The sequence below is a fragment of the Populus trichocarpa genome, chromosome 3 (genome assembly GCF_000002775.5).
Source record: "Populus trichocarpa isolate Nisqually-1 chromosome 3, P.trichocarpa_v4.1, whole genome shotgun sequence".
In the NCBI taxonomy this organism is placed as follows: domain Eukaryota; kingdom Viridiplantae; phylum Streptophyta; class Magnoliopsida; order Malpighiales; family Salicaceae; genus Populus; species Populus trichocarpa.
The window spans coordinates 8528782-8556555 of record NC_037287.2 but is presented as its reverse complement, the minus strand read 5'-3'; the positions used below and the strand labels follow the sequence as shown (position 1 = coordinate 8556555).

General features: G+C 35.4%; 4 protein-coding genes across 4 annotated transcripts; 2 read left to right on the top strand and 2 right to left on the bottom strand.

Moving 5' to 3' along the window:
* Nucleotides 1–4242: 4242 nt before the first annotated feature.
* LOC7478376 (root phototropism protein 3) lies at nt 4243–6887 on the top strand. The gene is made up of 2 exons (XM_002303233.4): nt 4243–5434; nt 6132–6887. Exons 1-2 carry the CDS (start codon nt 4670–4672, stop codon nt 6690–6692), a joined length of 1326 nt encoding a protein of 441 aa, XP_002303269.2. The 5' UTR covers nt 4243–4669; the 3' UTR covers nt 6693–6887.
* A 1873-nt stretch (nt 6888–8760) lies between these two features.
* LOC7478377 (pentatricopeptide repeat-containing protein At1g15510, chloroplastic) lies at nt 8761–11916 on the top strand. Its single transcript, XM_002303234.4, has one exon. It carries the CDS (start codon nt 8918–8920, stop codon nt 11552–11554), a length of 2637 nt encoding a protein of 878 aa, XP_002303270.3. The 5' UTR covers nt 8761–8917; the 3' UTR covers nt 11555–11916.
* A 635-nt stretch (nt 11917–12551) lies between these two features.
* On the bottom strand, nt 12552–16066 carry LOC7478378 (uncharacterized). Its single transcript, XM_002304131.4, has 7 exons — nt 15815–16066; nt 15281–15396; nt 15061–15179; nt 14803–14965; nt 14484–14710; nt 13991–14312; nt 12552–13905 (listed from the first exon to the last, which is right to left on the bottom strand). Exons 1-7 carry the CDS (start codon nt 15974–15976, stop codon nt 12798–12800), a joined length of 2217 nt encoding a protein of 738 aa, XP_002304167.2. The 5' UTR covers nt 15977–16066; the 3' UTR covers nt 12552–12797.
* Nucleotides 16067–23577: 7511 nt separating this feature from the next.
* Nucleotides 23578–27116, bottom strand: LOC18096853 (D-glycerate 3-kinase, chloroplastic). The gene is made up of 12 exons (XM_052451797.1): nt 26783–27116; nt 25668–26053; nt 25398–25477; nt 25254–25305; nt 25131–25172; nt 24919–24997; nt 24814–24845; nt 24661–24729; nt 24374–24448; nt 24135–24251; nt 23999–24049; nt 23578–23905 (listed from the first exon to the last, which is right to left on the bottom strand). Exons 1-12 carry the CDS (start codon nt 27024–27026, stop codon nt 23762–23764), a joined length of 1371 nt encoding a protein of 456 aa, XP_052307757.1. The 5' UTR covers nt 27027–27116; the 3' UTR covers nt 23578–23761.
* Between the last annotated feature and the right edge of the window lie 658 nt (nt 27117–27774).

The window sequence follows — 27774 nt, the reverse complement described above, 5'->3', positions numbered from 1 at the left end:
TTGGTAAAAGATAGTTCTAAAATTTAGGTGGGAGTTGATTTATTCCTAAAGTCTATTGAAACAAAGATAATTCATAAATATAAATTTATGTTGGAGTTGAGTTGTACTAACCTAGAAGTTGTGGGCAAGAAGATAATGTGTTGCCTAACTAGATCAATTTATTAAATTATAATATTAAAAAGTGAAGAATATTTTTTATTTAGAAATCTATTGCGATCTTTGTAAAATATTTTAGGCATTTTCTTGTAATGATAATATCAATGGTTTCACATTGGGCTGAGCATTTTTGGTCGGTCCGGTTTTGGACCAAAATAAACAATCAAACCGAATTTTTTTAAAAGTTTTTGAACCGAACCGAAAACCGGTTCAAACTGATTAATTTCGGTTCGGTTCGGTTTTTCCCCTTCCAAACCAGTTCAAACCAAAATTATTCCAGTTGCAAACAAAATTTGTTCATAGTCCCAAAAAAATCCCTACGGTTTTTCTCATCATCTCCATTTTTTTTCTGCTATTGTGTAGCCACAAGTAGTGGGGAGCACAACCTAGAGGAGCCAAGCCCATGACCACCACTTTTCTAACATCAGCATTGTACAAGCATGATTACAGATCTCACTGTGTTGTCAAACCAGAGGCCGTGGACTTCTCTTTGTCCAATCATTCCTTTTGATAAAGTCCCCGAGCTTATTCTTACAAACAACCTTTTGTCCTAACTGCGCATTTGAAGCTTTTTCTATCAAAGAGCTTGGGCATCTTTCGATGAGTAGGTCCCGGAAAGAGAGTTAATGTGATACATCCCCATCACTCCGATGAGGGTACAATAGAGAAAAGAATGAGCTTTTGTTCAAAGCTGGAATCAGAATATCCTTCAGTAACTTTATGCATGCATCCCCATAAAACCTGTAACTTTAGGTTTACAGAGAGTAAAGGGAGGGGAGAAAAATCAAAGTGGAGAGATGCAGAAAGTAAAGGGAGGGGAGAGATATGCAGAGAGCAAAGGGAGGGGGGGTGGGGGGCGGCGACTGAATGTTACTTTAGAGTTAGAAAACATCCTATTTATACTTGCTTTTTTTTTTAAGTGCTAGCTGGTTGAACCGGTTCGGTTCGGTTCAATCGATTTCAGACTTCAGAAACCGAAACCGAACCGAACCGAACCAGAATTTTTTTTGTGAATTTTTAATCGGTTAATTCGGTTTTTTTTCGGTTTGGTTTTTTCGGTTATTTTTTTTTCCGGTTTTCTTGGTTTAATCGGTTTATCGGTTTTTTTGCTCACCCCTAGTTTCACACAAATTACAAAATAATTATATGAAATAGAATTTCTCAAAATCTAGAGAATTTTATAATTTTGTAAGCATGAAACTCTCTTTTATGGGTAAACAATATACAAAATAAAGGGAAAGTTATTCACGAGCAACTATAATTACCTCTTTTTTTAGAAAATAGCCTAATTAGTGTTGTTGGACTGCGCATCAGGTCTTCAATGATATATGTTTATTTGTCATTGCATGAATTTTTGAAGCTTGATGTCTCTATATGATCTTTTTGCAAGGCTAAATAATATTTTTTTGGAAATCATATCTCATGGATTGACTAATATAATTGCAAATTATATCCTTATAAAGCATATATTAAATCATGATTGATTATATATGTTTGTACACACATAATACAATCAGCATTTAATGCATGACATATTAACTATTTCTTGGGTTCAATAATATATATATATGTTGTACATAAATTGTTTGATTAAATATGATAGCTTGATCTTCTTCATTTTTTTTTTAATAATGTATGATGTTTAGATGGGGGACATAATAATGATCAAACAAGAGAAGATATGAAATGGTTTGAAAAGAATGAGGATGCCTTCTTAGACGAGGAGGAATTTCTTAAGCCAAGGGCTTTATGTCAGTACTGGAGGGGAAAAGTCTCTGGAAGTTCTAAAGAAAAATGTCAGAAATATGACTATGTTCATATCTACAAACGTGTTAAGAAGGAAAATAAGCTTGAAAAGTTTGATACTTCTTTGAAAATGTTGACATCTTCTTTAAGTGTTAGAGCTGAAAGAAATTTAGCTGAAGCAAAAAAATACAAAGAAAAGATAAATCAGGCTACGTACAAGCCCTTTGTTTGATCCATATTCAACTGCCGAGTGTATGAATGTATTGAAGAGTCTTGATGATGTATCTAATACTTACATCGAAGCTCTTGAAAAATTCAAAGATATGGATTTGAGAAGAATGTTTGTGAAAACATCTTTTATTAGATCCTTGGCTTAAGAGCTTGGAATAAGCTTATTAATTAGAGGTGAGTAAAAAAACTGAAAAACCGATTAAACTGAGAAAATAAAAAAAAAAATAACTTAAAAAACCGAACTGTGAAAAAAAACCGATTAAAATTTTGAAAAAACCGACCAGTTCGGTTTCGATTTTATAAGCATGAAACCGAAAAAACCGAACCGAACCGAACCCAAACTGCAAAAAACAAAAAAAAACCGAGCCAAACCGGAAAAACCGAGCCAAACCAGTTTGAACCGGTTTTTGTCCAAAAAAACCGAACCGAACCGAAACCAGTCGGTTTGAACCGGTTTTGGTTTTTTTTTTTAAATTCGGTTTGATTACTTTCTTTTGATAAAAATCGAATCGAACTGAAAATGATCACCCCTATTATTAATTATTAATGTTTAAGTTAGTTGTTTAGAATGTTTATAATACAATTGTAATGAGAATATTTTAGTTTTATGTTTAATTATGTGTTTGGTACATAAATTTGGATTTTGACCTATCATGTGTTTAATTTACTTGTTTAGAATGTTTATATTAAGTTTGTATTTGAAATATCTTAGTTTTATGTTTAATTATGTGCTTGTTATATAAGTTTGATTTTTAACTTGTGGTTATTTTATGTGTGTGTGATATTTTTAGGTCCTATAAGTAACCACTTGAGAGTTATTGAATTTCTTTATTTAACAAAGCAGGAGAAATGAGCTGAACATTTTCAACATTCACTTGGGACAATGCCTAATTATATTAAAAAGTGATAAGACCACTGGAGGTTTACATGGTCGTTATCTTCAGGGTCCGTCAGATTCGTCGAGGTGCGCGCAAGCTGGCCTGAACATCCACGTTAATAAAAATAAAAGTGATAAGAGCTTTGACTTCGATCTCTAAAATTAAAAAAATATCATGAAAAATAGATTTAACTTGAACATGATTTCTATTTTTTCCAAATTAAAAACAATATAATATAAACATATTTTCTAGTTTTTTAAGTTAGAAAAATGTTTTGAAACTTCAAGAAATTAACATGTTTTCTAATTTTCCATTGGAAAAAAAACTAGAAAATTAGAAGAAAACAGAAAAAAGAAAAAGGAAAATTATTTTTTGTTGTTCATAAAATAAAAATAGTGGTAGAAGGAAGAAAAAGCAAAAATTATAAAAGCATTTGGAATATTAAATTAATTATAATTACAATCCTTTAATTTTAGAATTGTTTTTCTGTTGACTAAATTTGTAACTTAATATGAAAAGTATTATTATCTATATAAATAATAGAATATAGAATGTAATAAAAAAACCAAAACAAAGTATTAACACATTTAGATATATATTTTTTCACTACAAATGATGTGTCTAGGATGGCAGTTCCACCATTATTTTATAAAGTTTTAATTTTTTTTGCTTTAAATTATTTTGATATAAAAAATAAATTTAAAAAAATAAAAAATATTTTTTAATATATTTCTTGAAATTACTATTAGTTACATTATCATCTTTAACATCTATATATGGTGCTGTTGGAGAACCTGAGCTTCCGTCATAGGCCATCAATATCGACCTTAACTATAATATGTCCTTTAAGTTTAGATATTGCTAATCAAATTAACAGAAATAAAGTGATAACTCTTTTCTGTGCTTTCTCGTGATCCGTATAGGATTCAACCCCTTATTTGGATGCTTCCGAGTATATGCATGAAGCTTCGAGTTGCTCACCTGCTCGGCAGCACTCGCTCTGATTACTTGGGAATTGAAGTCTTTTCGTAGATGACAACACACTACAGGCATCAACAGGATGCTCTTTCTGCAATTTGTTTCTCTCTCTCTCTCTCTCTCTCTCTCTCTATATATATATATATATATATATATAGAGAGAGAGAGAGAGAGGGGGGGGGGGGGGGGGGGGGGGGGGGGGGGGGGAGCAGTTTCAAGTATCTTTCAGCCTAGCCCATACATGTATGATATGGTGTTATTATAATTAATTTTATTCTCCGTAGAAGAGAATAAGCCAGGATGCGTCATAGGAAGGAATATTAGCATTGATGAGAATTTGTCTTCTCCTCTCCTTCTGTACTCTCTTCTTATCCTTCTTGCCCTTCATCCATCCATCCAAGCTCATAGCCTCCATAGAAAGAGAAACATCTTCATCTCTAAGTCTAGACCCTCGATTTATATCATCCCTATATATGTACGTACATTTATCCTCATTCACAGCAAAGATCAAGGGCCTTTCGTCCCTCTGCTTAATGTTTGCCCAGATTTTACGAGGGTAACATCAATTATTGCATCGGATATTTTTTCCACTTGCAGTATTACAAGAGATTATACTTTAGCATGAAAACCTCTTGTATAAACTAAGAGCTACCAACAGTATATATTAGTCCTTCTCAAAAATGCTTGACTACTCTTCCACCAAAATGAAGAAGGCCTCTTTCCCAGAATTTGTCCTTTTCTCAGGATCAAAGACATCCCATTTAGCCGCCGAACGCTGGTTCGACGATGCATGCATCCTTGATATGGACTATTTTGTTAAGACCCTAGCCGGAATTAAGGCTAAGGGTGTCCGTCCAGACCTTATTGGTTCAATCATAGCTCATTATGCATCAAAGTGGCTACCAGACCTCTCTGATGGTCACCATCCTAGTACAGACAAGGGAATTGCAAACTTTGCAGAATCCCCAGAGAGTGTCACAACTTCGTGGATGAAAAAGAGATTTTTCGTCGAAACCCTGGTAGGAATCCTGCCTCCGGAGAAGGATTCCATCCCATGTAACTTCCTCTTACGCCTTCTCCGGATTGCAAACATGGTCGGTGTGGAGCCTACATATAGAGCTGAGCTTGAAAAGATGATTTCATGGCAACTTGACCAAGCTTCACTGAAAGAGCTAATGATACCGTCGTTCAGTCACACTTGCGGGACATTGCTAGACGTCGAGCTAATAATTCGTCTAGTGGGGAGGTTTGTTAATTTAGATGAGGTTGCTAAAAGTGATGCTGCCTTAATTAAGGTAGCTAAGCTTGTTGATTCTTACTTAGCAGAAGCTGCTGTGGATTCTAATTTGAATTTAGCCGAGTTTGTTGCTCTTGCTGGTGCTCTCCCAAGTCATTCCCGCGCCACAGATGATGGTTTATACCGTGCCATTGATACTTATCTTAAAGTAAGTAGTCAGTAATGTTAATTAATTATTTTGTGTGTAATTTTCTTTTTTTTTCCTCCAGTTAATTAGTGCAAACGTACACTTGCTTGTACCTTTACCTAAGTCAGTGCCTCTGGACCAAGAAAGGCAAGCCTGTTTCACACGAGCCGATTAGTACATGGTTAGTCTCAGTTGGTAAGCAGGTTGTGGTCTAGGCAGAGTTTCTTGGTTCAATTAAGCTACATGAACAAAAAATATAAAAATGACTGCTGCTGTGTGGGGTTTCTGTCAGCAGCAGAAGATTCTTCATCAGAACAATTCAGTGGTGGGGTGGGGTGGGGTGGCGTTGTTGCAGAGCAGGAGCAACTTGACATGAAGGGTGGTGTCAGTGTTGAATTATATTGGCATTTGACATCTTTCTTTATGCATCATGAGATCAATATTAACAGCATCAATCAGAGTGTATAAGCATTCAATTCACTATTATGTTTTTTTCACATTGCCTGCATCTGAAATCTCCCTCGTTAATGGAGGGGGACTCGGTACTTGCTACAAGCTTGAGCCCTGCATGCCTATCCAAATAAAAGATGTATATTCTCTATACATTTTAGTCTAGAGAAATTATTTAGTTTCTAGTATTCTGTGACTGGAATATTTATGGATTGGTAATTTTGAAGTACCTTGAGGATGATAAATTAATGCTCTCTTCTGATCTCAGGCACATCCTGGAGTGTCAAAGCATGAAAGAAAGGTTCTTTTTAGATTAATTGATAGCCGGAAACTCTCCCAGGAAGCATCACTCCATGCTGCCCAGAATGAACGATTGCCCGTTCGTGCTGTGATCCAAGTCCTCTTCTCCGAGCATACCAAACTTAATCGACAAATGGATTGGAGCGGGTCATTTAGTGGAACTAGAAGCCCCTACATAGGGCTTGAGGCCCCGGCTAGGTGCCTTTCGAAACGTGAAATGAGCGTGCAACAAACAGAGGTAAGGAAGCTCAGAGAAGATGTGCATAGGCTACAAAGCCAATGCTATGCCATGCAAGCGCAAATGGAAAGGTCGTGGGAGAAAAAGAAAGGGTTTTTCAGGTGGAAGAAGCTTGGGAATGTCATGCCTTCAATGAAAAGTAATAATTTTAGTGTTGTTGAAAAGATTGAAGAGAGTAATGAAGGAGAAGGAGAGGTGGGTTGTGGGATACAAACTCCCGTGGACTTGAAGACAAAGCTAGTGAGAGGCAAAAATAAAGCTCCTCTCATGTGGAGAAAATCAACTTCTTGAAGGTGAAGGGATATGATCGATCGGCGTGCCCAGTCGGCCGGTTTCTATGTTAAGCCGAGTCTAAATCCAATTAATTAGCACTAATAGATTTTGGTTTTCAGGCGTTGTACAATATGCTCCTTGTTATTATAATTATGACTCCAGGAATAATAAAGTATGTATGGAATAAGATATCTCTTGCATTTTCATGTATAATCTCCCTGGTCTCAAGCTAAGAGATGGCTGTCCATTCCTTCCTTCTCAGGCCACTGGCCCTTTTTCTTTTTTGATTAAAAAACAAAGTTCTTCGACCACCGAGAGTTGTTAGCAATAATGTTAAATAACAAAAATCTTAATGCTATTGCACGAGAATTTGTAGTTAGAGATACCTTTGCTTGATGTTTTTTCGAATTCTATATAAAAAAATTATTTTATCTACCAATAGAAAGAAATATATTGTGACCTGCGATTTGCAGAGGTTAAATATTTTTATTTTTTATAAAAAAATTATACATGCAGGATTTTTTAACGTATTTTTATAATTTAAAAAATTTAAATGCAAATTAAAAAATTTATGCATGCATATAATCAAATAAACTGGAAACTATATATATGTACGCTAATAAATAAATTAATAAAACTTCATTAACGACACCTACAAATAAAATTTAAAAAATCGAGAGATAGATGTAGATTAAGATATTTAATCACACAAGACGAGATAATTACCCGATCATGTTTGCTAATTTTTGTTTATTAAAGCATTTTTTAATTTAATCAAATGATAATAGAAATAGATAAACATATTCGATTGATTGAATAAAAAAGAGAAAAAAAGAAATAATATGCAAGGTTACACATATTAGAAATATCACCTGAAAATGAATGTTTTTTTTTTTTTAAATATAGTTCATCTATACAAAAGATAAAAAAAAATCATATATAAATCAGAAAAATCTTTTCGAAAATTAAACGCGTATAAAAAAATCATTATTATTTAAAAGAGGCTCTCTAAACAAAATAAAAGAGAGAGATGTATTAATATAAATATAATTAACTTTTTAAAAAAATAAAAAAGAAGCATTAATTGAAATAAAAAAAATTAAAAAAAAAGGTCATACACTACTGGGCCTGGCCAGCCAGCCCATTTGGCCCATTTCATCAGGGCTTGCGCGACTGAGCTCTTTTTTTTAGAAACACCTGAGGCAGATGACATTTTGTTCGCCTAATTTTTTCTGAAAAAAAATCAGACGACTCATCGTTTGTTTTATCCAGATTCTAGCCACTGTGGTAGCTGAAAAATTATGCTCAAGGTTTTTTGACCTAAAAACTCGTTTATTGACCTGTTTTGACCAAAAAACACTTTAGAAATCATGATAAACTTATCAATGGCCTAAAAAACCCAAAAAATACCCAAAAAGCCAAACTCAACCTGAAACAAAAAATTAACCCGATCTCATAGATGTTTTTTCATGAACTTTCAAGGAAAAAAACACATAATATGAACTCTCCTGATTAAATTGAACAATTTGACACATATATCATCTATTTTGGTGGCCTAAATCGGTATTAATGATATGTTCTTTCTCTATTGCCGGAATCTAGCAATCTCTCTCCCTCTCAACCAGGAACAAAAAATAACAAAAATAATTTTTTTTACCAAAATAGAATTGAAAAAATGTTGAGAGACTAAAATTATATAATTTGTGTGATTGTTTAAGTTAGAGGACCAAAACATATCTTTTTTAAAATTTATGATACACAACTCATGTTTGTTGTGTTTTTTTATTTCAACCTTTTTTTTTTAATTCTATTTTTTTATAAGAATTTGAATTTGAATTTGAATTTGAAATTAATTGCTCTTTAATTAGGATTAAATTGACTAAATAAAAAATTTAAGAATTAAATTAAAATTTTGCACATAAAAGGATGAAAGGCATGGTGAAAACAACACACACTATAGGTAATCTTCGTGTCAGGAAATTTGATGATTCAATGGATTAGGCAGCCATAGACTTTAAAATGAGCCTCAGAAGTTATAATTGAAGTCAGTACTTTCTTCAACGGAAGGAGAATAATCCAAACAAAATATACTATCAGATTCAACAATAAAAAAATTGGAATACAAATAAGTAGGAGCTAACTGTAAAATCACTGGGGTTATTACAGTTTATCGTGAAGCTGCTAAACCTCAGCCAAAACCTTTTTCTTTCTTTCTTGCTTGCAAACAATGCTCTTTTGCAAAAATGGCTCTCTCTGCTAAAACCCCACGATTTCCTCTCCACCAACACCTTCAAAACCTTAACTCACACTTCCCCGGAACCCACAACTCCAACAAAACTTTTACCCTCTCTTTCAAACCCCAAAAGCCACACCTTTTCTCTTCTACACTAAACCGCCCTCAAAACTCACTCAACACCACAGCCACTACTTCAATTACCCCTCAAAACCCAACAAACTCACGCTTGCTTCAACTATGTCTTAGCGGGAACCTTGAACAAGCTCTGAAACACCTTGCTTCAATGCAAGAAGTTAAAATTCCCGTAGAAGAGGACTGCTTTGTTGCTTTGATAAGGTTATGTGAGAATAAGAGAGGATACAGTGAGGGTGAGTATGTGTGGAAAGCTGTGTTGAGTTCATTGGTGACCCTGTTGAGTGTTAGGCTTGGAAATGCGTTGTTGAGTATGTTTGTGAGGTTTGGTGATGTGGGTAATGCTTGGAATGTCTTTGGGAGGATGGGAGAGAGAGATTTGTTTTCATGGAATGTTTTGGTTGGTGGGTATACAAAAGCAGGGTTTTTTGATGAGGCTTTGTGTTTGTATCATAGGATCTTGTGGGCTGGAATTAGGCCTGATGTCTATACTTTCCCTTCTGTTTTGAGGAGTTGTGCTGGGGCAATGGATTTAGTGAGAGGGAGAGAGGTTCATGCTCATGTGGTTAGATTTGATTTTGACATGGATGTTGATGTTGTCAATGCTTTGATTACTATGTATGTAAAATGCGGGGATGTTGTTTCAGCGCGGATGTTGTTTGACAAAATGCCCACTAGGGATAGGATTTCTTGGAATGCAATGATTTCAGGGTATTTTGAGAACGATGAGTGTTTGGAAGGGTTGGAATTGTTTTTCAGGATGCGTGAGCTTTCAATTGATCCTGATTTGATGACCATGACGAGCGTGATATCTGCCTGTGAGCTTCTTGGCGATGAAAGATTAGGGACACAACTTCACAGTTATGTCGTGAGAACAGCCTATGATGGTAATATTTCAGTGTATAACTCTTTGATTCAAATGTACTTGAGTGTTGGGCATTGGAAAGAAGCAGAAAGCGTTTTTTCAGGAATGGAATGCAGAGATGTCGTGTCATGGACAACAATAATTTCTGGTTGTGTGGATAATTTGCTACCTGACAAGGCCTTGGAGACTTATAAAACCATGGAGATAACGGGCACCATGCCTGATGAGGTAACAATAGCCAGTGTTTTATCTGCTTGTGCTTCATTAGGGCAATTAGATATGGGCATGAAGCTTCATGAGCTTGCTGAGAGGACTGGGCACATATTGTATGTAGTTGTTGCGAACTCACTCATCGATATGTATTCAAAGTGCAAACGCATTGAAAAGGCTTTGGAAATCTTCCATCAAATTCCTGACAAGGATGTGATATCCTGGACTTCAGTAATTAATGGGCTTCGGATTAACAATCGGTGTTTTGAGGCTTTGATATTCTTTCGGAAAATGATATTGAAGTCAAAACCAAATTCTGTAACATTGATTTCTGCCCTCTCTGCATGTGCTAGAGTAGGAGCTTTGATGTGCGGAAAAGAGATTCATGCCCATGCATTAAAGGCTGGAATGGGTTTCGATGGATTTCTACCCAATGCAATTTTGGACTTGTATGTCAGATGTGGAAGGATGAGAACTGCATTAAACCAGTTTAACTTGAATGAAAAAGATGTCGGGGCTTGGAATATTTTGCTCACAGGATATGCTCAGAAAGGGAAAGGGGCTATGGTCATGGAGTTATTCAAAAGGATGGTGGAATCTGAAATAAATCCTGATGATGTTACATTCATTTCTCTACTATGTGCTTGCAGTAGATCTGGAATGGTAACTGAAGGTTTGGAGTACTTCCAGAGAATGAAAGTCAATTATCATATCACCCCGAATTTGAAACACTATGCCTGTGTGGTTGATTTACTTGGCCGTGCAGGGAAATTGAACGAAGCTCATGAATTTATAGAGAGAATGCCTATAAAGCCAGACCCAGCAATTTGGGGAGCCTTATTAAATGCCTGTAGGATCCACCGGCATGTTCTGCTAGGGGAGCTTGCTGCTCAGCACATTTTCAAGCAGGATGCTGAAAGTATTGGGTATTATATTCTCTTGTGTAATCTCTATGCTGACAGTGGTAAATGGGATGAAGTTGCAAAAGTTAGAAGGACAATGAAAGAGGAAGGGCTAATCGTTGATCCTGGGTGTAGTTGGGTGGAAGTAAAGGGAAAAGTTCACGCTTTCCTTAGTGGTGATAATTTCCACCCTCAAATGCAGGAAATAAATGTTGTTTTGGAGGGATTTTATGAGAAAATGAAGACATCTGGTTTCAATGGTCAAGAATGCAGTTCAATGGATGGAATTCAAACTTCAAAAGCTGACATATTTTGTGGGCACAGTGAGAGACAGGCCATTGCTTACAGCCTAATCAACTCTGCTCCTGGGATGCCTATATGGGTAACAAAGAATCTATATATGTGCCAAAGCTGTCATAGTACTGTCAAATTCATCTCCAAGATAGTTCGCAGAGAGATTTCTGTTAGGGATACTGAGCAGTTTCATCATTTCAAGGATGGTTTGTGCTCTTGTGGCGATGAAGGTTACAGGTAAAGAAATGACAAGAAAGCTTAAGAAACTTGGATGAGTTGTCCATTTCATCTTCAAGATAGTTTACAGAGAGATTTCCATCAGGGATACAGAGCTGTTCAAATTGTAGTCAGATACTGGAAAGGCAACCTCAATGTCGTGCAGGACGACTTATAATTTGGCTATGGAACATTATTGAGATCCATATAACCAAAGTGTATATGTGCTTAGAAGATAGCTAGACCGTGATAATTTTCACACACAAGTGCTAAACACAGATTGTATCATGTATGTGAGGTATGATCTCATTTGTCTGCTTATAATGTATGAAAATGGCATTGATGCCCTATAATTTTGATACTTCTAAGTTCCACCTTCCGCTCAAACTTCGTTCTCTTACAATTGAATCCGTAGTGTTCAAATGAAATTGCGAGATCTGGTGAATGCAAGAAATGTCCTTTTGCTTTACTTCATCCTGCAACATGAATAGGATGCACTATCGTTACTACTGAATCCAGAATTTGGTGACTTGATGTTTATTTCTGGTATTATTTTTGTTCTTGAATTATTCATTCAAGATGCCCCACGACACACACATTTTGATTGAAAAAAGTATCCATGTATAACGTATCTGCAATTCCCCAAACTGGGAAAGACCTCATGATTGAATTTATGACCAACTTGGCTATTCGGCTCGATTGGGAGTAAAATCCGTGATTTGTTGAGGCTACTAAAGAATCAAGCCACTTGCCTCCAATGCATCCCCAACTAGAATTTCCTAGTTTGCTTGACTTTTCACTTATCGCATGCGTCACACTGCCTGGGTACTGACTCCAGTAAATCTTTGCCATTTTGTTGAGGATCGAGGAAGCTGCCTCTATCGCATTCCCAGAAGCTGGGATTTATTATTTGGATTCATTTTTAGTTAGTCCACACTCAACAGCAGAAAAAAGAGGATCTTTTATCTCAGTTTCATGTATAAAGATGTCGGAGTTGATGAACTTTAATTCGAGAGAGTACATTTTTACTGGGAAAATGAATTTAGCTGAATCACATTTATTTGCAAAAACAACTAGCTGTTATTACATATATCTCACAACCAATCTCATACAAAAATCAAAGACACTTTAGGATATACAATACAAATTTCCACACAATTATTCATCTGATGCTGCCATTGCTAGCAGCACTCTATAAAGTTTGAAAAAATAGAAAAGAAAAATTTAAGGTACAATACAAATGGATTTGAACAAGTGGAATTGCAGTTTCAGAATTTTACTGCTTTCTTGATAGTCTTGATGGATGACTTGATGAAGCTGTTCCCTGCAGCACGATCCCCGTCATAGTCATCATCTCCAGTTACCATGGGCTTTTTCCTCATGCATTCAACCCCCTTTCTCATACCCAAGATCAAAGATGGAGAGGATGGGATACGCCGCAATGTCCTGGCACTCTCAGACCTTGTAAGCACTCTTTCTTTTTTGCTCTCTATTCTTTCCTTCCCTTCAAAACTGTTGCTACTTCCAATTGCTTCACCACCACCAACACTGCCATTTCCTTTTTCTTTCGGTGTTTTGTTTGGTTCTATCTCAACAATCTCTTGTACCCTCGTTCCTTTATCATTTCCTTGTAAAATTAGTTGCGGCTTCTCCCCCTGGACCTGTGTTGAGCTCTTGGCCTCTTTCTGTGGGAACTTTTGGTTCAGCTTTGTAATGATGTCATCAGATGTGTTTGCTCCAGAGCCGTTTGAGTTTTGAGGTTCAATCTCTTCTCCAGAATTCTCTAACAACAATTGCAGCCACCTCTCTACATTTCCCTTTCCACGTTGCTTTCTGCTCTCTTCATCCTCCTCTATTTCTTGGTCTTGGATAACTGGGAATTGAATTTTGTCTCTCTTTCCCTCTCCTATTTCCAGTGCCCGAAGCTTATATTCAATTGGAATTTCATTTTCGAATGGGGTAATTGATTTATTATGCTCTTCCTTCATGATAGTCATTTCAGGTTGTTTGAGTTCCTCTTCAATTTCGCCATGTTTTGATTCTTCGTTAGCAGACAAGCCAGCCTCAGATGCTTTCTGCTCCTCCTCTAGAAACACTCTGAGCTCCTTGTGTAAAGGTGTCCTTGGCCTGATTCCTGGTAAATAAAATGTAGCTTTATGGTCTCCATCTTCAGGTAAGATATCATCCATTCTTGATCTCTTCCTTCCTTGTTCCCATTCAGGCCTAATTTGTTTCTCAAGCTCGTCCCTTTGTTTGTATTTCTTGTGGAGTTCTTTCTCTGAAGCATCGCATATTGCCTTCTGCGCTTGAAGCCTTGCCATGAGTGCATTGGATGCAGCCTGATTCAGTCTCACTTGTTCCTTGTAAACAACACTCCTGCAATAATAATTCAGAAATGAAATATTTCAAATATATGGCAAAAATGAAGAGAGAAAATCCTGTGTTGAGTAGCAAATCTTACTGGTGCATAGCATCACGAATCATCTTCTCTAGCATAGTTCTGTATGAAGATTGTGCCTCTGCTAGCCGCCTGCACTTCTCTGCCCTCCTCCTACGCTTTATCAGTGTCAATTCCAAGTCCTGAATAGTAAGCTTTTCCTCATCAGTCTTTCTCTTTATTTCATTAACTTCGTCGTCCAAACCCAGTATTTCAGCCTGCATCTTGTGAGCTTCTTCTTTTTGCTTAAGAGAATCTCTGGCCAAGACAATTGCTTGATATGGATTTGTGACAAAGTCGGGGTCCTCATTTTCTTTCAGAAAACTTGGCTTCACTTTTCTTGAAGCTAAAGTAAGATAGACAACCAAAGAACACACTATATTACCTCATGAAATTCAATTTTATAACTATGCGTACATGAAAAAGAAAAGGAGAGGAAAAATGAAAAAAAAGTTGGTAAAAGAAAAGGAACATAAAAAAAAACAAACAGTTATGTATTTGAGATTCATCAACTAACCAATTGCAGGAGAATGCGACCTCATCTGCCTGTTGTAATCCAATGATTTCAAAGCCAAAGAAGAATCATATGATTCTCTTCGAGATACAACAACAGCAGCTGGAGCAAGGCCTAGTTTCTCTCTCGATTCAATGAAATGTTGTGGAAAAGAATGTGACTCTACACTCTGGGAAGCATTTAGTTCCTCACTTTCTCCTTCTGAGAACAAAAACGAAAACGCCCTGTGCCTGCCATAATTTTGGAACGAAGTGCATTATATAACTTCTCTTTCATCGTTCAATTTGATTGCTGCAAAAGGTAGATATCGATATAGACCCACCTGAAATCTGAGTTGGAAGACGCAAAGATGGATAAGAACTGGTTCACAGAGATTCCCAGCTGAAGATCCCACCACGGAACAAGAAACTCTAACTTGTTATGCTTTCTCTTGCACACTTGCCATTGTAGTATCCTCAAATTGCTTGGAACTGTCAATCCCCCCCCTACAATTTCAACGAGCAAAACCAAACATTACAGATGTTATGTATGATTTTATACACACAGACATGGAGAGAGAGATTAGTGATTAATTATGTACTTGGGCAAGGGAACCAGTGATCAATTTCCCAAGCAAGAGGTGAGGCTTTATCAGCATGAAAATATAGAACATTGCCATATGGGTCCACTCGGATTACTGCAGGATCAAATCCAGCATTCCTAAAATCCAACAAAGTAACAAATAAATCAGAGATCGTATATCATAAAAATTTGAGTAGCTTTTTTATGGTTCAGAGCAGAGAGATGAAGAGGTAAGTTACCCTAGATGATTGAGCTGCTTCCACAAGAGGCTGATAAAAATCTTGGGCTTGGCAGTTTGTTTTGCTTTTTGTTCAATAATTGGAAACATCTGTTCTAATTCGCTTGCTCTCGAGATCTGCAGTGAAAATTATGATCAAAGACAGCATCGGAGTAGATGGAAAAAGAATTATCGTTGGCTGAATTACTGACAGTATTAACTCTTTAAAACCACATTTCATGCAAAAATTCTTGGTCCATTTTGGTTGTTTAACCTTTTGTTTGATTTAGCTGCAACTTTAACATTTCAATTTCGTCCTAAAACCATATGATCCAAGTAGAGTTTCTCACGAGAAACTTAGTTAACCAAGAGAAGAAAGAAGAAGCTAAAAGAATTAAATTATCAAGAAAACAAAATCAAATAACAGAAGCCTATCTGTGTACTTTGGAGTAAATCCTGTAAAATTTAACCCCCTGAGCTAATTTTCTCCTTCACTAAAAACTAAATCAGAAAAAAAGATTAGTCAAAAGGGCCCTTTTTTTTCCTTTTAAATTACCTCATGTTGCTGCATTGCATATGGAATGAAAGCGAAAGGAGGGCCATGGCTATAAGTCCCAACAACACCACGATCTCTACAAAGCTTTGCATAGGCTCTTGGGAACCCAAGCCCCTCATCAATCTCCACATCTCCCTCCCTGAATGCATAATCGGCAGCCATTGTTGTCTTCTTGATTTCTCTTCTAGCTTTTAGAGAGATGTTTTGTGAAAGAAAAGAAAATAGTGTGTCGTGGTTTTGTTGAATAGAAAGGAAGATAACGGTCGAATTCTTTGTTTAATACGTGAAAAAGATTTGGTGGGGTTTTGAATTACGGAAGTGCCGCGTCGACAGAATAGACGGTACGTGTAACGGCTAGATAGGGTTGGTCCTACGTGCATGATAAATTTTTTGTCACGAGCATCATGACCAAAATGCCCTTGTACGTCTGAATAACCCTAACAATTTTTTTTTTAAATCATCCCCAAAATGCCAAAAAAAAGTAATTTCATCGTTATGATTTTTTGAAATGAAGAAAACAATCATAAAATTTATTTTTAACACCATTCTAATAAAACAATAAAAAATAAAAAAATAAAAATTTAAAATAAAAAAATCATATTTTAACAAAAAAAAAAAACAAACTTTAAAAAATTTGTGTTATTTAGCTGGTAACCTTGTAAATTGGGTAGAAGATTTGCTTTTACTGTTAAACAGTTGACAAGTAGACATGTCTTGGCACATAGTTTTTAGATCCAGCTTGGTGGTTGGCCCGATTCAAAGCCCGGGTTTTGGGTTTTGACCGAGTCATCAGGTCGCTCAGGTAATTCAACGGATCGATATGGCTCGGCTTGAGACTCAATTTCTTCTTCAACGACTGACTGACTGACTGACTGACTAGTGAGGAGAATCAGCAGCACGTATTCAAATCTTGAGAATTGAATTTAGATTTCCCCTTCCACAAAAGTTCGATGCTGCAAACTCCTAGTGGGGTTTCGCTGTGGTGCAAAACAGTTGATTTTGCGTTTCTGTCAGCTCTTTTTGTAATTTAAACTTGAGGAGGTACTAAAGAAGCAATGATTTCCTTAATCATTGTGGTTTGAACAAGAACAAAATCCACACCTTAAAGCTACCGTAAAAGGAACCTTTATGAACTCGCAGATTCGATTGCCGTGGGTCCACCGTTAGATCAGCTTAGATCACAGATGATCCCTGGGCTTGATTGGGGTCAGCTGATCATTTGGATTTGGTGGGAACTTAACATGAATTAGGCTCGGGGAATAGGGCTCTGACAAATCTAGAAGTTAATTCTTTAAGGAGGTGGCTTGTTTTTCTACTTACCTTTTTTTTTGTTTTTATATTGTTTTAATGTTGTTGATGTTAAAAATAAAATTTTAAAAAAATATTATTTTCATATAATTTTAAATAAAAAATATTTTAAAAACAGTCGTTACCATAATACTTGGCTTAAAGTATTTTAACTTCTAAATAATTTATTTATTTATTTATTTTATATCTATATTCAATTCCTTATATTTATCATTATCCCATCTTAAAAGCTTTATTTTTCCTTGTTAACCAAATGGGTACTTGAACTATAATGCTGTGCTATAAAAAATTTCATATTATATTTATATAACCAGCCTTTGTACCCCCCATGTTGCCGGGGGCTTCTTGTGCAAATGAAGGGTTTTTTTTAAAATATATATATATATTTACAATTTTTATTTATTCTTGGCTTTAAAAAAATTATTTTTTTCAATTTTTTAATGTTTGATGACTTTAGTATTAATCATGTAAATGCATTATATTTTTGTTGTTAACATAAGTTTTGATGGAAATATAAAATGCGATTCCATCGTAATATTCGGCTCCTTCATTTTTTATCAGATCATTTTAACAAACACAATTGTTGTAGAATATTCATTGTGTTATTTGTTCATGTTATCATCTTAAAGTTGCAGGGCTAACATTTTATCTTATTATTTGTTCATGGATTTTGCATAGTTTTGAAACCTGACCCGGCGGGTCGATCCGGGGCTGAAACCGGGCCAGGTTGAAGAAAAATTAGGAGAAAGAAAAACCCGGTGTGACCCAGTAAAAAAACTCTGTTGCAACCCGTTGACTTTTTTTTTAACTAAAACGACGTCGTTTTGATTTTAAAAAAAAAATTAACCCGATGGCCCGGTCAAAACCAGGAATCCTGGCCTTGGAGCGGGCCGGCCAACAGGCCAGGTCTGAAAACTATGGGATTTTGAAGGAGCTCAAGACCCATTAGTTAAGATTTTTAATTTATTTTCGTGCTCTATATTTAGAGGCCAATGTTTTTTTCCATTCATATTTCCATTTTGAAGGAGTTCAATGCCCATTATTTTTTATTTATTTATATTGTCTTATGATTTAGCAACTGAAACTCATATTTAATTTATCTTCCTAAGATATTATCTTACTCAGCCTCCATCTATTATTAATAAATAAACTAAAAGATTTGGGATGGTTGTTATTCATACAATATAGCCAACCTTATATTTCACGTCATTATTTAAAGCCATTTTTTTATCATGACATTTTCAATACTTTTTGTTTCCTCTTTTTTATGGCTGCAATTTTTGCCATAAGAGGAGTGTTAAACTCTGCAAACCACGTAAATGCTTTTCAAATTCAGAGATTTTTCACAACTAAGCTCTAGGAGTTTTTAAGATTTTAGAGGAATGTCATGAACCTGTAAAATCTTTCATTCCATCTTGTAATGACACAACTTTAGCTGCATTATTTGTATAAAAAACCATGCCCAAAGAATGTTGTATCCCAAATTATTCAAATTTTGTTACCATAATATAGAGTTGTTTATTGCCACTCCACTAGGTTTTTGATGGATTCTGATGAGTTAACTTTTGGTAAAGATTTTTTATAAATAAATTTTAAAAAAATTAAAATAGATCCGGTAAAACATGTCAAACCCGAAATACTTGGACTTCGTAGTCAACCAAGCTTAAGATAACATGAGTCTGGTGAACATGTCAGACCCATAAAACTTGGACATGGCAGACAGCCAAACTCAAACTAACATGGGTATGACGAACATGCTATATCCAAAGAACTTAAACTTGACAACTAGCCAAACCCAAGATAACATGGATCTGATGAACATATCAGACCCAAAGAGCTTGGACTTGAAAGTTAGCTAAGCCCAAGGAAATATAGGTCTGACGAACATGCTATATCTAAAGAACTTGGACTTGACGGTCAGCCAAATCTAAGATAGCGCAGGTCTAGCGAATATTTCAGACCTAAAGTATTTGAACTTGGTAGTCACTCAAGCCTCAGATAATATGGGTCTAGTGAGCATGTCAAACCCAAAGAACTTAGACTTAGCAAGGTTAGCTAAGTCCAAGATAACGTGGATTTGACAAACATGTCAAACTTAAAAAACTTAGACTTAAAAATTAGCCAAGTCCAAGGTAATGTGGGTCTGGCGAACATGCCAGACTCAAAGAACTTAGACTTGGTAGTCAGCTAAGTCTAAGAACATATGGATCTGACAAACATGTCAGACCCAAAAACCTTGGACATTATCAAGTTCTAAGGTTATATGCATGATACTAAACAATCCTCTATAATAGAAGTATTAAAGACATGATAAACCATCATGCCTCTCCATCTAGAATAATCGTTCATAATAAGATAATAATCTCCCTATACTTTTATAGGTGTATACAAGGTCTCTTAAAGGACCTACCATACTTACTATCTCATTAATGATATGTAAGAGATATATGTCTCCCATTAATGTTGCTGAAAGCAGAGGACTTTCCAATCCTTTTCTTCTCTGAAAATGATAAGGTTTAAGGGGTATAGATACCCCTTGAACCATCTAGATAAATGGTTCATAACTTTTTATCTTTTAAGATAAAGATACATAGATTTCAAAGTATTAACCAACTTAATAATCAAGAACAAACATCTTTGTTTCTTGAATTTAAGGCTCTTTTAAATCATTTATTGCCTTAAGTCATTTAATACATTTCCCATAAATATACTGACTTTATCATCGGATGGTTTTTGAGCCTCTCCGATTGGGATGATTTTTACAGTTATTCAAGCTTTTACTATAAACCTAGAGTTCCTTAGATTAAGAAGAAAAAAATCCAAACACTTGAATATATTGATTAATCACTATCTCAAACACTAAATAACATTTTAGATAAATATCTTGAATTTTGAGACATCATCAAATTGTACTAGATTTTTTCAAAAGAACTATAAATTTTATGATCATTTTCTTCAAATACATGCATCACCTTCACAACCTTTTATGAAAACTCATATCAATGTCATTACATGTATTTTTTTTGTTGACTAACAATACAAAATATTAAATGTTTAATGAAAAATAAATGTCTCAAACTTTTGTTTATCTTGTAATTGATAATTCTTATTTTGGTAAAAAAAAATATTCACGTTCATTCATGCCACTCTTCAAACATGACCTACCAACCAAAAGTACGACCCATATTTTTATATTGTTCCAAGAAGAGCACTTTAGAGGGTGCTTGACATTGTAACCAAAATCTTGTTTGCTTAATATTTAATTTTTTTGTTTAAAATTATTTTTTTTGTAGTGTTTTTTTTATAATTTTGATGTACTGATGTCAAAAATAATTTTTTAAAAATAATAATAAAATATTATTTTGATGCATTTCCAAGCGAAAAACAATTTGAAAAGCAACTGCTACCACAATGCCAAACAAGCCATTAATCTATGTCAATAAACTAATCCATAGACAACCTACTTTGACTAAAACCTTATATCTTTTTATATATATACCTGGACATTGTTTTGGTAGGTATATTTGTGATCAATGTTAATTCAGAGCTTAAATCAGTACATTAAGACCTACATATAAATGTTATTCTTACATCTTAAGAATCCACTTTTGATCCATTAATGACACTACAATTTACACATTCACATATCTTTCCTCTTTTTAATCATTTTCAATAACTTTTTAATTTACATATTTGTATTCTCTTTGAATTAGGGCTTGTGAGATAAAAGATACCGACTATGACACATTTCAAAGTTTTGAAGCGAATTCTTTGATGTATCAAAAGTACTATTGATTTTGGCTTGTTTTATAAATATTCTAATAACTTTGACCTTGTGAATTATAGTGATAGTGATTAGGCTAGAGATATGGATGATAGAAAAAACATTATTAGTTGTGTTCTCTACATGAGAGACACAACATTCACATGGAACTTAAAAAAGCAATCTAAAATTACTTTATCAACACGTGAAGCTGAATATGTAGTTACTATATCATATGTTTGTCATTCCATATGACTAAAATGATTATTGAAAGAATTGTGAATATCACAAGAGAAGTCTATATAGAATTATGTGGATAACTCATTAGCCATTGTCTTAGCTAAAAATCCACTTTTTCATGATAGAAGTAAGCACATTGACACAAGATTTCATTACTTAAGAGATTGCATTACAAACAAAAAAAGTTGAAATTAAGTATGTAAAACACAAAATCAAGTTGCAGATATTTTCACAAAACCCTTCAAATATGATGTTCTTACCAAGATAAGAGATTTATTGGGAGTTATGAAGAAATCAAGTTTAAGAGGGAGTGTTGAAAATTAACTTGATTTCTAGTTTTTCTGAAGAATAGATGAACCGGTCCACTGGTTGGATTAAATGAATCAGTCGACCGGTTCAGTCAGCATAATACAATTCCTATTTAGATTATAATTTTCTTGTATTAGTTTAATTTTTTAATTGTCTAAGATTTTATGTCTATAAAAAACTTATAATTCAACATTATTACATGACACAAAAGAAAAAAAATAACTAAAAGAACTTCGAAAAAAATACTTAATAATTACTGTTTTAATTTTATATCACGCCCATCTTCCTTCCAACAGAGACTCCGACAAGGTCTCCGTCAAGTACCATCCGCGTTAATCCAGGAGGGGAAACTTCCTTTAAGGATCCCAACTTGGCTAAAAAAAACTCAGTAACCAAGTTTCCTTCTCTTAAAGTGTGACTAAATATGACTTCCTGGTCTCGATTACGTAGGGAAATAATGTCAAGAGTTACAAGCCACATGTAATGAGCCCAAGAAGAAGTGTGATATAAAAGCTTATGGTAACCATTGTTTGACTCAAGTGCTCCTTGGGCATTGGTGCCCTTGTCTTGTGCTTTTGGTTCAAAAAGACTAGGAGGCATGGTCTTCTGAGTTGAGACTCGACCCCAAGCTAACTGGGATTGGCAACATCACAGCTTCATTTTTAGTGCTATTCACCATCTCAGCTCCCACTTGAGCTCCAATAATCTCGAAATTCTCTCTCTTTGTAACGTTCGTTTCCATATTAGCTTCATGCATCACGTTAAACGTGATCCCCCCTCTAGATCTTCTGCGTTAATTCCTCCTGGAGAATTTATGCCCTTGTTTTTAGGCTGTAATCCCCTTCCCTAATTCTTTTGCATAACATTCTCCTACAATTTCACTCGCTTTCCAAATTTTCTCGTCGTCTTCCTCACGGCCATCCACTGCCCATACTGCTCTTTAACGTCTGATCTGATCGCCTACTCCATATCTTGATTCCCCACCAATTGACTTGCATCTGCCTTGCCATGCACTTGATCAGACTCGGTGCTGCCATTCCTCAAGTCTTCATGTTGCTCACCACAAGGACAAGTTTCTTTTTTATGGCCATATTGTCCACATTGGAAGCATATCAGATGCAACCCCTCATAAGTTATCCGCCGAATTCGACGTCTGAGTTTAAACTTCGATAACAACAGCTTCGTAAGGTCAACTTTCCACACATATGCGAGCATAGTTACCCCTGGTGCCAAGAGAAGTAGTTCTACTTCTATCTATCTTCAAGGTTCTACCTGTATGATTCCCAATTTTCCAGAGCACCCCTCTCACCCACACTGCAACTCTGTCAATCGTTGCTTCAAACAGATCAAAATTTGGATGTCAAGGTCTCATCGTGAGATAATGATCAGCAATCATCTATGATCCTCCAAACAGAGCAAAATCTCTATCATCCGGATTCGAAAATTTTGCCAGGAAAAAATCATTTCCCAAATCCAGTAGTCGTCGCAGAAGATATGTGTAACCTACCCTTCTACCATAACTTTTACGATAATAGCTTGGCGTCAGGGTTCCCTTATCCTTTTCTTATCCTCTGCTAAGTTTTATTACTAGTTCCTCACCAATTTCCTCTTCCTCCGAAGCATAATTCTGATGTTGGAGATCTTCCATAAATTTTTGTTCCAAATATGCAGACCCCATTAATGATTCCTTATAACTGAAGCCTCCTTTGGCTATGTTTCCTTCCATCTCCTCAACCGTCGACTTTTCCTCCATGGGGCGTTTTCCTCTACCCACCTTAATTTTCTTACTTGATCGGGCTAATAAATCAGCCTCCTCCATCGTGATCCCCTCTCGTTCACTAGACATGCCAGAGAGAAAAGACTAAACTACAAAGGCACAGTTATACGAAAGACAGATGCTGACTAAACTGCCAAATACTTAATGACTAGGCAATTTCATGGGAACGAAGCGCTCAGTGTAAGACAGATGCTGCAAAAGAAATATGACCGGCACGGCACACTTCATGTATCGGATCATGTGTCGGATGTATCATGTAGCAATAAAAAATCAAGAACCGTATTCGTAAGAAAGCTATCGGATGCATCAGCTTTTAACACCTTCCTAAAGGAAAAATAATTTCTTGCTGCCTTGGACAAGTTGGAATTCCATTCAATTGAGCAACCGTGTTATTTTGCATAATACTTTTTAGTACATTTGCATTTACATCTGACTGTTCTCCTTAATGATACAGACAAAGGCCAGCCCATGCAAAAAGTTGCATCACACCATTTGAAGAAATCAAAATTGGCCATTCAGAGCAATCTTCACCCTGAAATTGTCAAGTCACCTAATTACCTAGGATAGGATTTCTTCCTTCATCAATTTCAATGACAAGGAGATTCTCCGGATCTGAACCATTGGGTCCTTCAGCATAGAGGGTGGGAAGGTAAGCCTTGTATGCTGGTAGGTAACGCGAAACAAAATCTTTAACCTGCACATAAATACCACAAAAAGCTTCAGCCTATAACATGAACTTTGCTTTCAATTCTCCCAAAATGGTTATGTTGATGAAATGAAAGCACACCTCCTCATCAGTCATCCCAGGGTTTCCATCCTCCCTCATGGCAATCTCTGCCTGCAAAACCCCACAGCAATCGGTTAAAGAAAATAGCATATGAAAAGAGTTCTTTGACAGCAGTGTGTATTCATGTTAAAGGGACCTGCAAACGCCATTGGTAGACACAACTAGGGTCCTGAATCTTGATGACCACCCATGCCTTAATAAACTTGTCCCACGCATCATAATAGGCTTCAAGATTCTTATTTATGATCTGTAGCTGTAAGGAAAAAAAGAAGAAGAAGCATGCTTAAGCTACAATTGATGGTCAACTACCATAAGAAGAAAATGACCTGTATGAGGTGTATTGAGGTGCTTATAATAAACTTCCACTGGTCTAACCTGAGGATCAACTGCTTGGACGACTTCCACTGGAAGTGGTTTAAAACCAAGCATCCAACCTTCAAATAGCACAACCTACAGAATCATCCAAAGCACATGAAAAAAGGATAATTTATAGATCCCCCCCCCCCCCCCCCCACCCCCAAACAACTCAGTTTCTCTTCTTCTTTTTTTCTCACTTCTGGTATTATCTTGGAGTTCAAAAATCCTAACATAAGGATGACAATATTACCACCAATTTGAAATGATCACCTATTATTCCAGCTGTAAATTCAAGATTTTCTTACTGTTAATGGTCCTTCAACCTCTGGCCATGTTGAAGGATCAGCTCTGTCACCTCTTCCACTGTATGCAGACTACAAAGAAGAAGAACCTATCATTAACAACTCCAGGCTCAATTAAATGAGAACAGAGGAAAAATAACATTATAGTATACTTACCTTATCATATCGAGGCAGCCTCATCTTCATGCCTGAAAACTTAATAGGACTATCATCAAACTAAGAAAGCAAAGTGGAAAGAAGATAACTGAATCAAACTCTTACCTTCTTTTGTCAGTTTGTTTAGAGCAGACAGAGTTTCAATAGAGAATGGAAGATCATGACTCCCAGCATTTCCTCGGAACTGGAAATAAACGAAAGAGGAAAAGAAAAAACACAAAGAAAAACAAATATTTATTTAGTTTTTCTGATGATTAAAAACATCTCACTGCCTTCTTTTATTTGACAATTTGTTTAAAGAACACGGTCTTTGCTACCTCTAGAAGTGCATTTCCTGGACTGGCTTCTCTCAGTTTGGCCTAGAATTCATGAAAATTTGCATCAGCAACTAAAAAATGAAGATAAAGTAAGCAAATGTAAGGAAGTCCTTGAACTATTACCTGACCCTCTGCTGTTAAATAGAAATCATCTATGGATAACATTGCGGACTTCCTGATAGGGGTAAGGCAGCAAGTTTAGTTCTATAACTGACAAGTGACAAATAATTTGCAGTTACTACACACAATCATATTGGTAGCATGTACCTGCCAGTTACTTTGAAGAGATAATCAAGAGCAAAGACAAGTGTGGTCTTTCCACAACCTTGTGGAGCACTAAAACCAATCTACACCATACCAGATGCCAGGATCATGAGATGAAAAGAACTGCATAGCAACTAGCATTGTTTGCAGCAAGACTGCATAACTTAACAAATACCCAGAGGCCTTCTTTTGGGAAATATGCTAATGGAATGAGAATTAATGCAGGCACTCGCATCAGAATTGAAAACAGTTGCAAGGAAATTACATGCGTACCACTAAAGGAGGTATATCTTCAGAGTCTTTGAACTGGGTTACGTGCTTAGAAATCTTATCTTCACACCAAACGAAGACCGGTATATAATAGTGATAAAACCTTGCTTTCTGAGGAACTGTAAGATATAATTCATTAAGCTGAAATAATCGGCACAACTGCAAGCCATATGATATCCATTTGTCTATTGACTCAGCAATCATTTCGGAGGTCAAACCCAACTTGCTTATAAGAGGGCCTGAGCAAATAAATTCGAAAAGGTCCTCCACGGAAGAGACTAGTGCAGGTGTTGAGGGAAACACCGAATGCAATGGACCTTGCATCCCTTTGTTGCTGGAAGTGGAGTTCCGATTCATGGAGCCGTCTTGAATCCACGAATGTTCACTGCCTGCACACGGCATTAGAAAGATCACATTTTTATGATATTCTTCGAGCAAAATGTCGACACCCAAGAAAGAAAGCACTTTTGTCCAAACAGCACTATAATCTGACCATTCAAATGCATAGATAATTAGCAAGCCAACAGCATCGTATACTATAAGCAATAATTTCATGTTCTATTTCCTTTCCTTTTTCATTTTCTTTTTCATTTTTGAGAATGCTACTGGGAATATAAATCGTTGCGAATCTTAAAAAAGACCCAAGACCAGAAAATGCAGTGACACTATCTATTTGCGACCTTTACCTTCTGACACGCAAACTAGATTGGATCAAAAATAGTAAAATTCTGCAAATATTGAGGTAAACCAGGCAAAACCAGTCACTTCTTTAGACACCGATATATTCCTCTCCTCAATCAGTGAATAATAATAATAAATAATAAATTATCAACCGAGCTGGCTTATTTAAACAAATAATAATATTATGGAAAGCAAATACCAACGGAACCCAAAGTAAGAATGTTGGTCATTTGAAAAGTAATTGTCGCACAATTCTCTGAAACGCCATTAACACAGTGGCTACAAGATCATTTTCTTTACATGTATAATTCTTCAGTTTCCCAGCTTAAACCAAAAATAAAAATAAAAAACAAAAACGGAAGCCCTGTATTTCTTAGCATGGTAATGTACAGTATTAAATGCAGAAATGAAAAATGAAAGGAAGCCAGGAAATGAACCTGATTTAGAGAAATGGGTAGGCATTTTAGAGAGTTCTCTCTTAGTCTTAGAAGATGATGATGATGATGGATTAGTCTGGGAAGAGAATAGAGAGAAGTGAAAACCACGAGAGAACTTTTTATTATTATTGTAATCATTGTTGAAATAATTAGTTCTAATAATATTGGAGTGACAGTAAGAAGAAGGAAGAGACGAGAAGGTGGTTGTGGTGGTGGACGGTGGTGGAATATTGAAAGCCGCCATTTTCTCTGCTTCTCTCTTTCTTTTCTCTCCTCTCCTCTAAAAAGCTGCAACTAAGATAACGTGTCAACAGTTTAGGGGCACCAATTTTTCTATTTTATCTGTTTATACAACTAACAACAACTTAGACTTGCGTCTGTTTTCAACGACATGTCATCCATTCCCTTCTCTCTTTCGAATCCTATGTAACATTTTTTTTTTTTTTGTTATTTTGGTATCTTCTGTTTTCCATTTAATTATATAGAAAAGAATTAATTGGTTAATTAAATATTTTATTTTTTTTTATTTTATATGTAAAACTTAATCTCAGCGGTTATATTTTTTATAATTATTTTTTAAAAAACCATAACTAAAATATTTTTATTTAACTTAATTTTCTTAAAATCTCAAACACAAAAATTCCCATAATTCCAAACACACTTAAGAATCTCATCATTCTATTTGATTCTTTTTATTCGGCTGGAAATCCATAAAATCAAATCATTCTGAAGAGGGTGTGAGGTTTACAATAGATAGTTAAAGGAACGTCTATTTCTAAAAATTTTAAATTTTTTTAGTATATTTAAGAATGTGATTGAATATTTTTTTTAATTTTTAATTTTTTTTATATTTTCAGATTGTTTTGAAGTGTTTATGTCAAAAATAATTTTTTAAAAATAAAAATTTTATTTTGATGCAATTACATTTTAAACCGTTACCATCACTGTAATCTCAAACATGCAAACACTATTTTTTTCTTTTTAAAATTAAT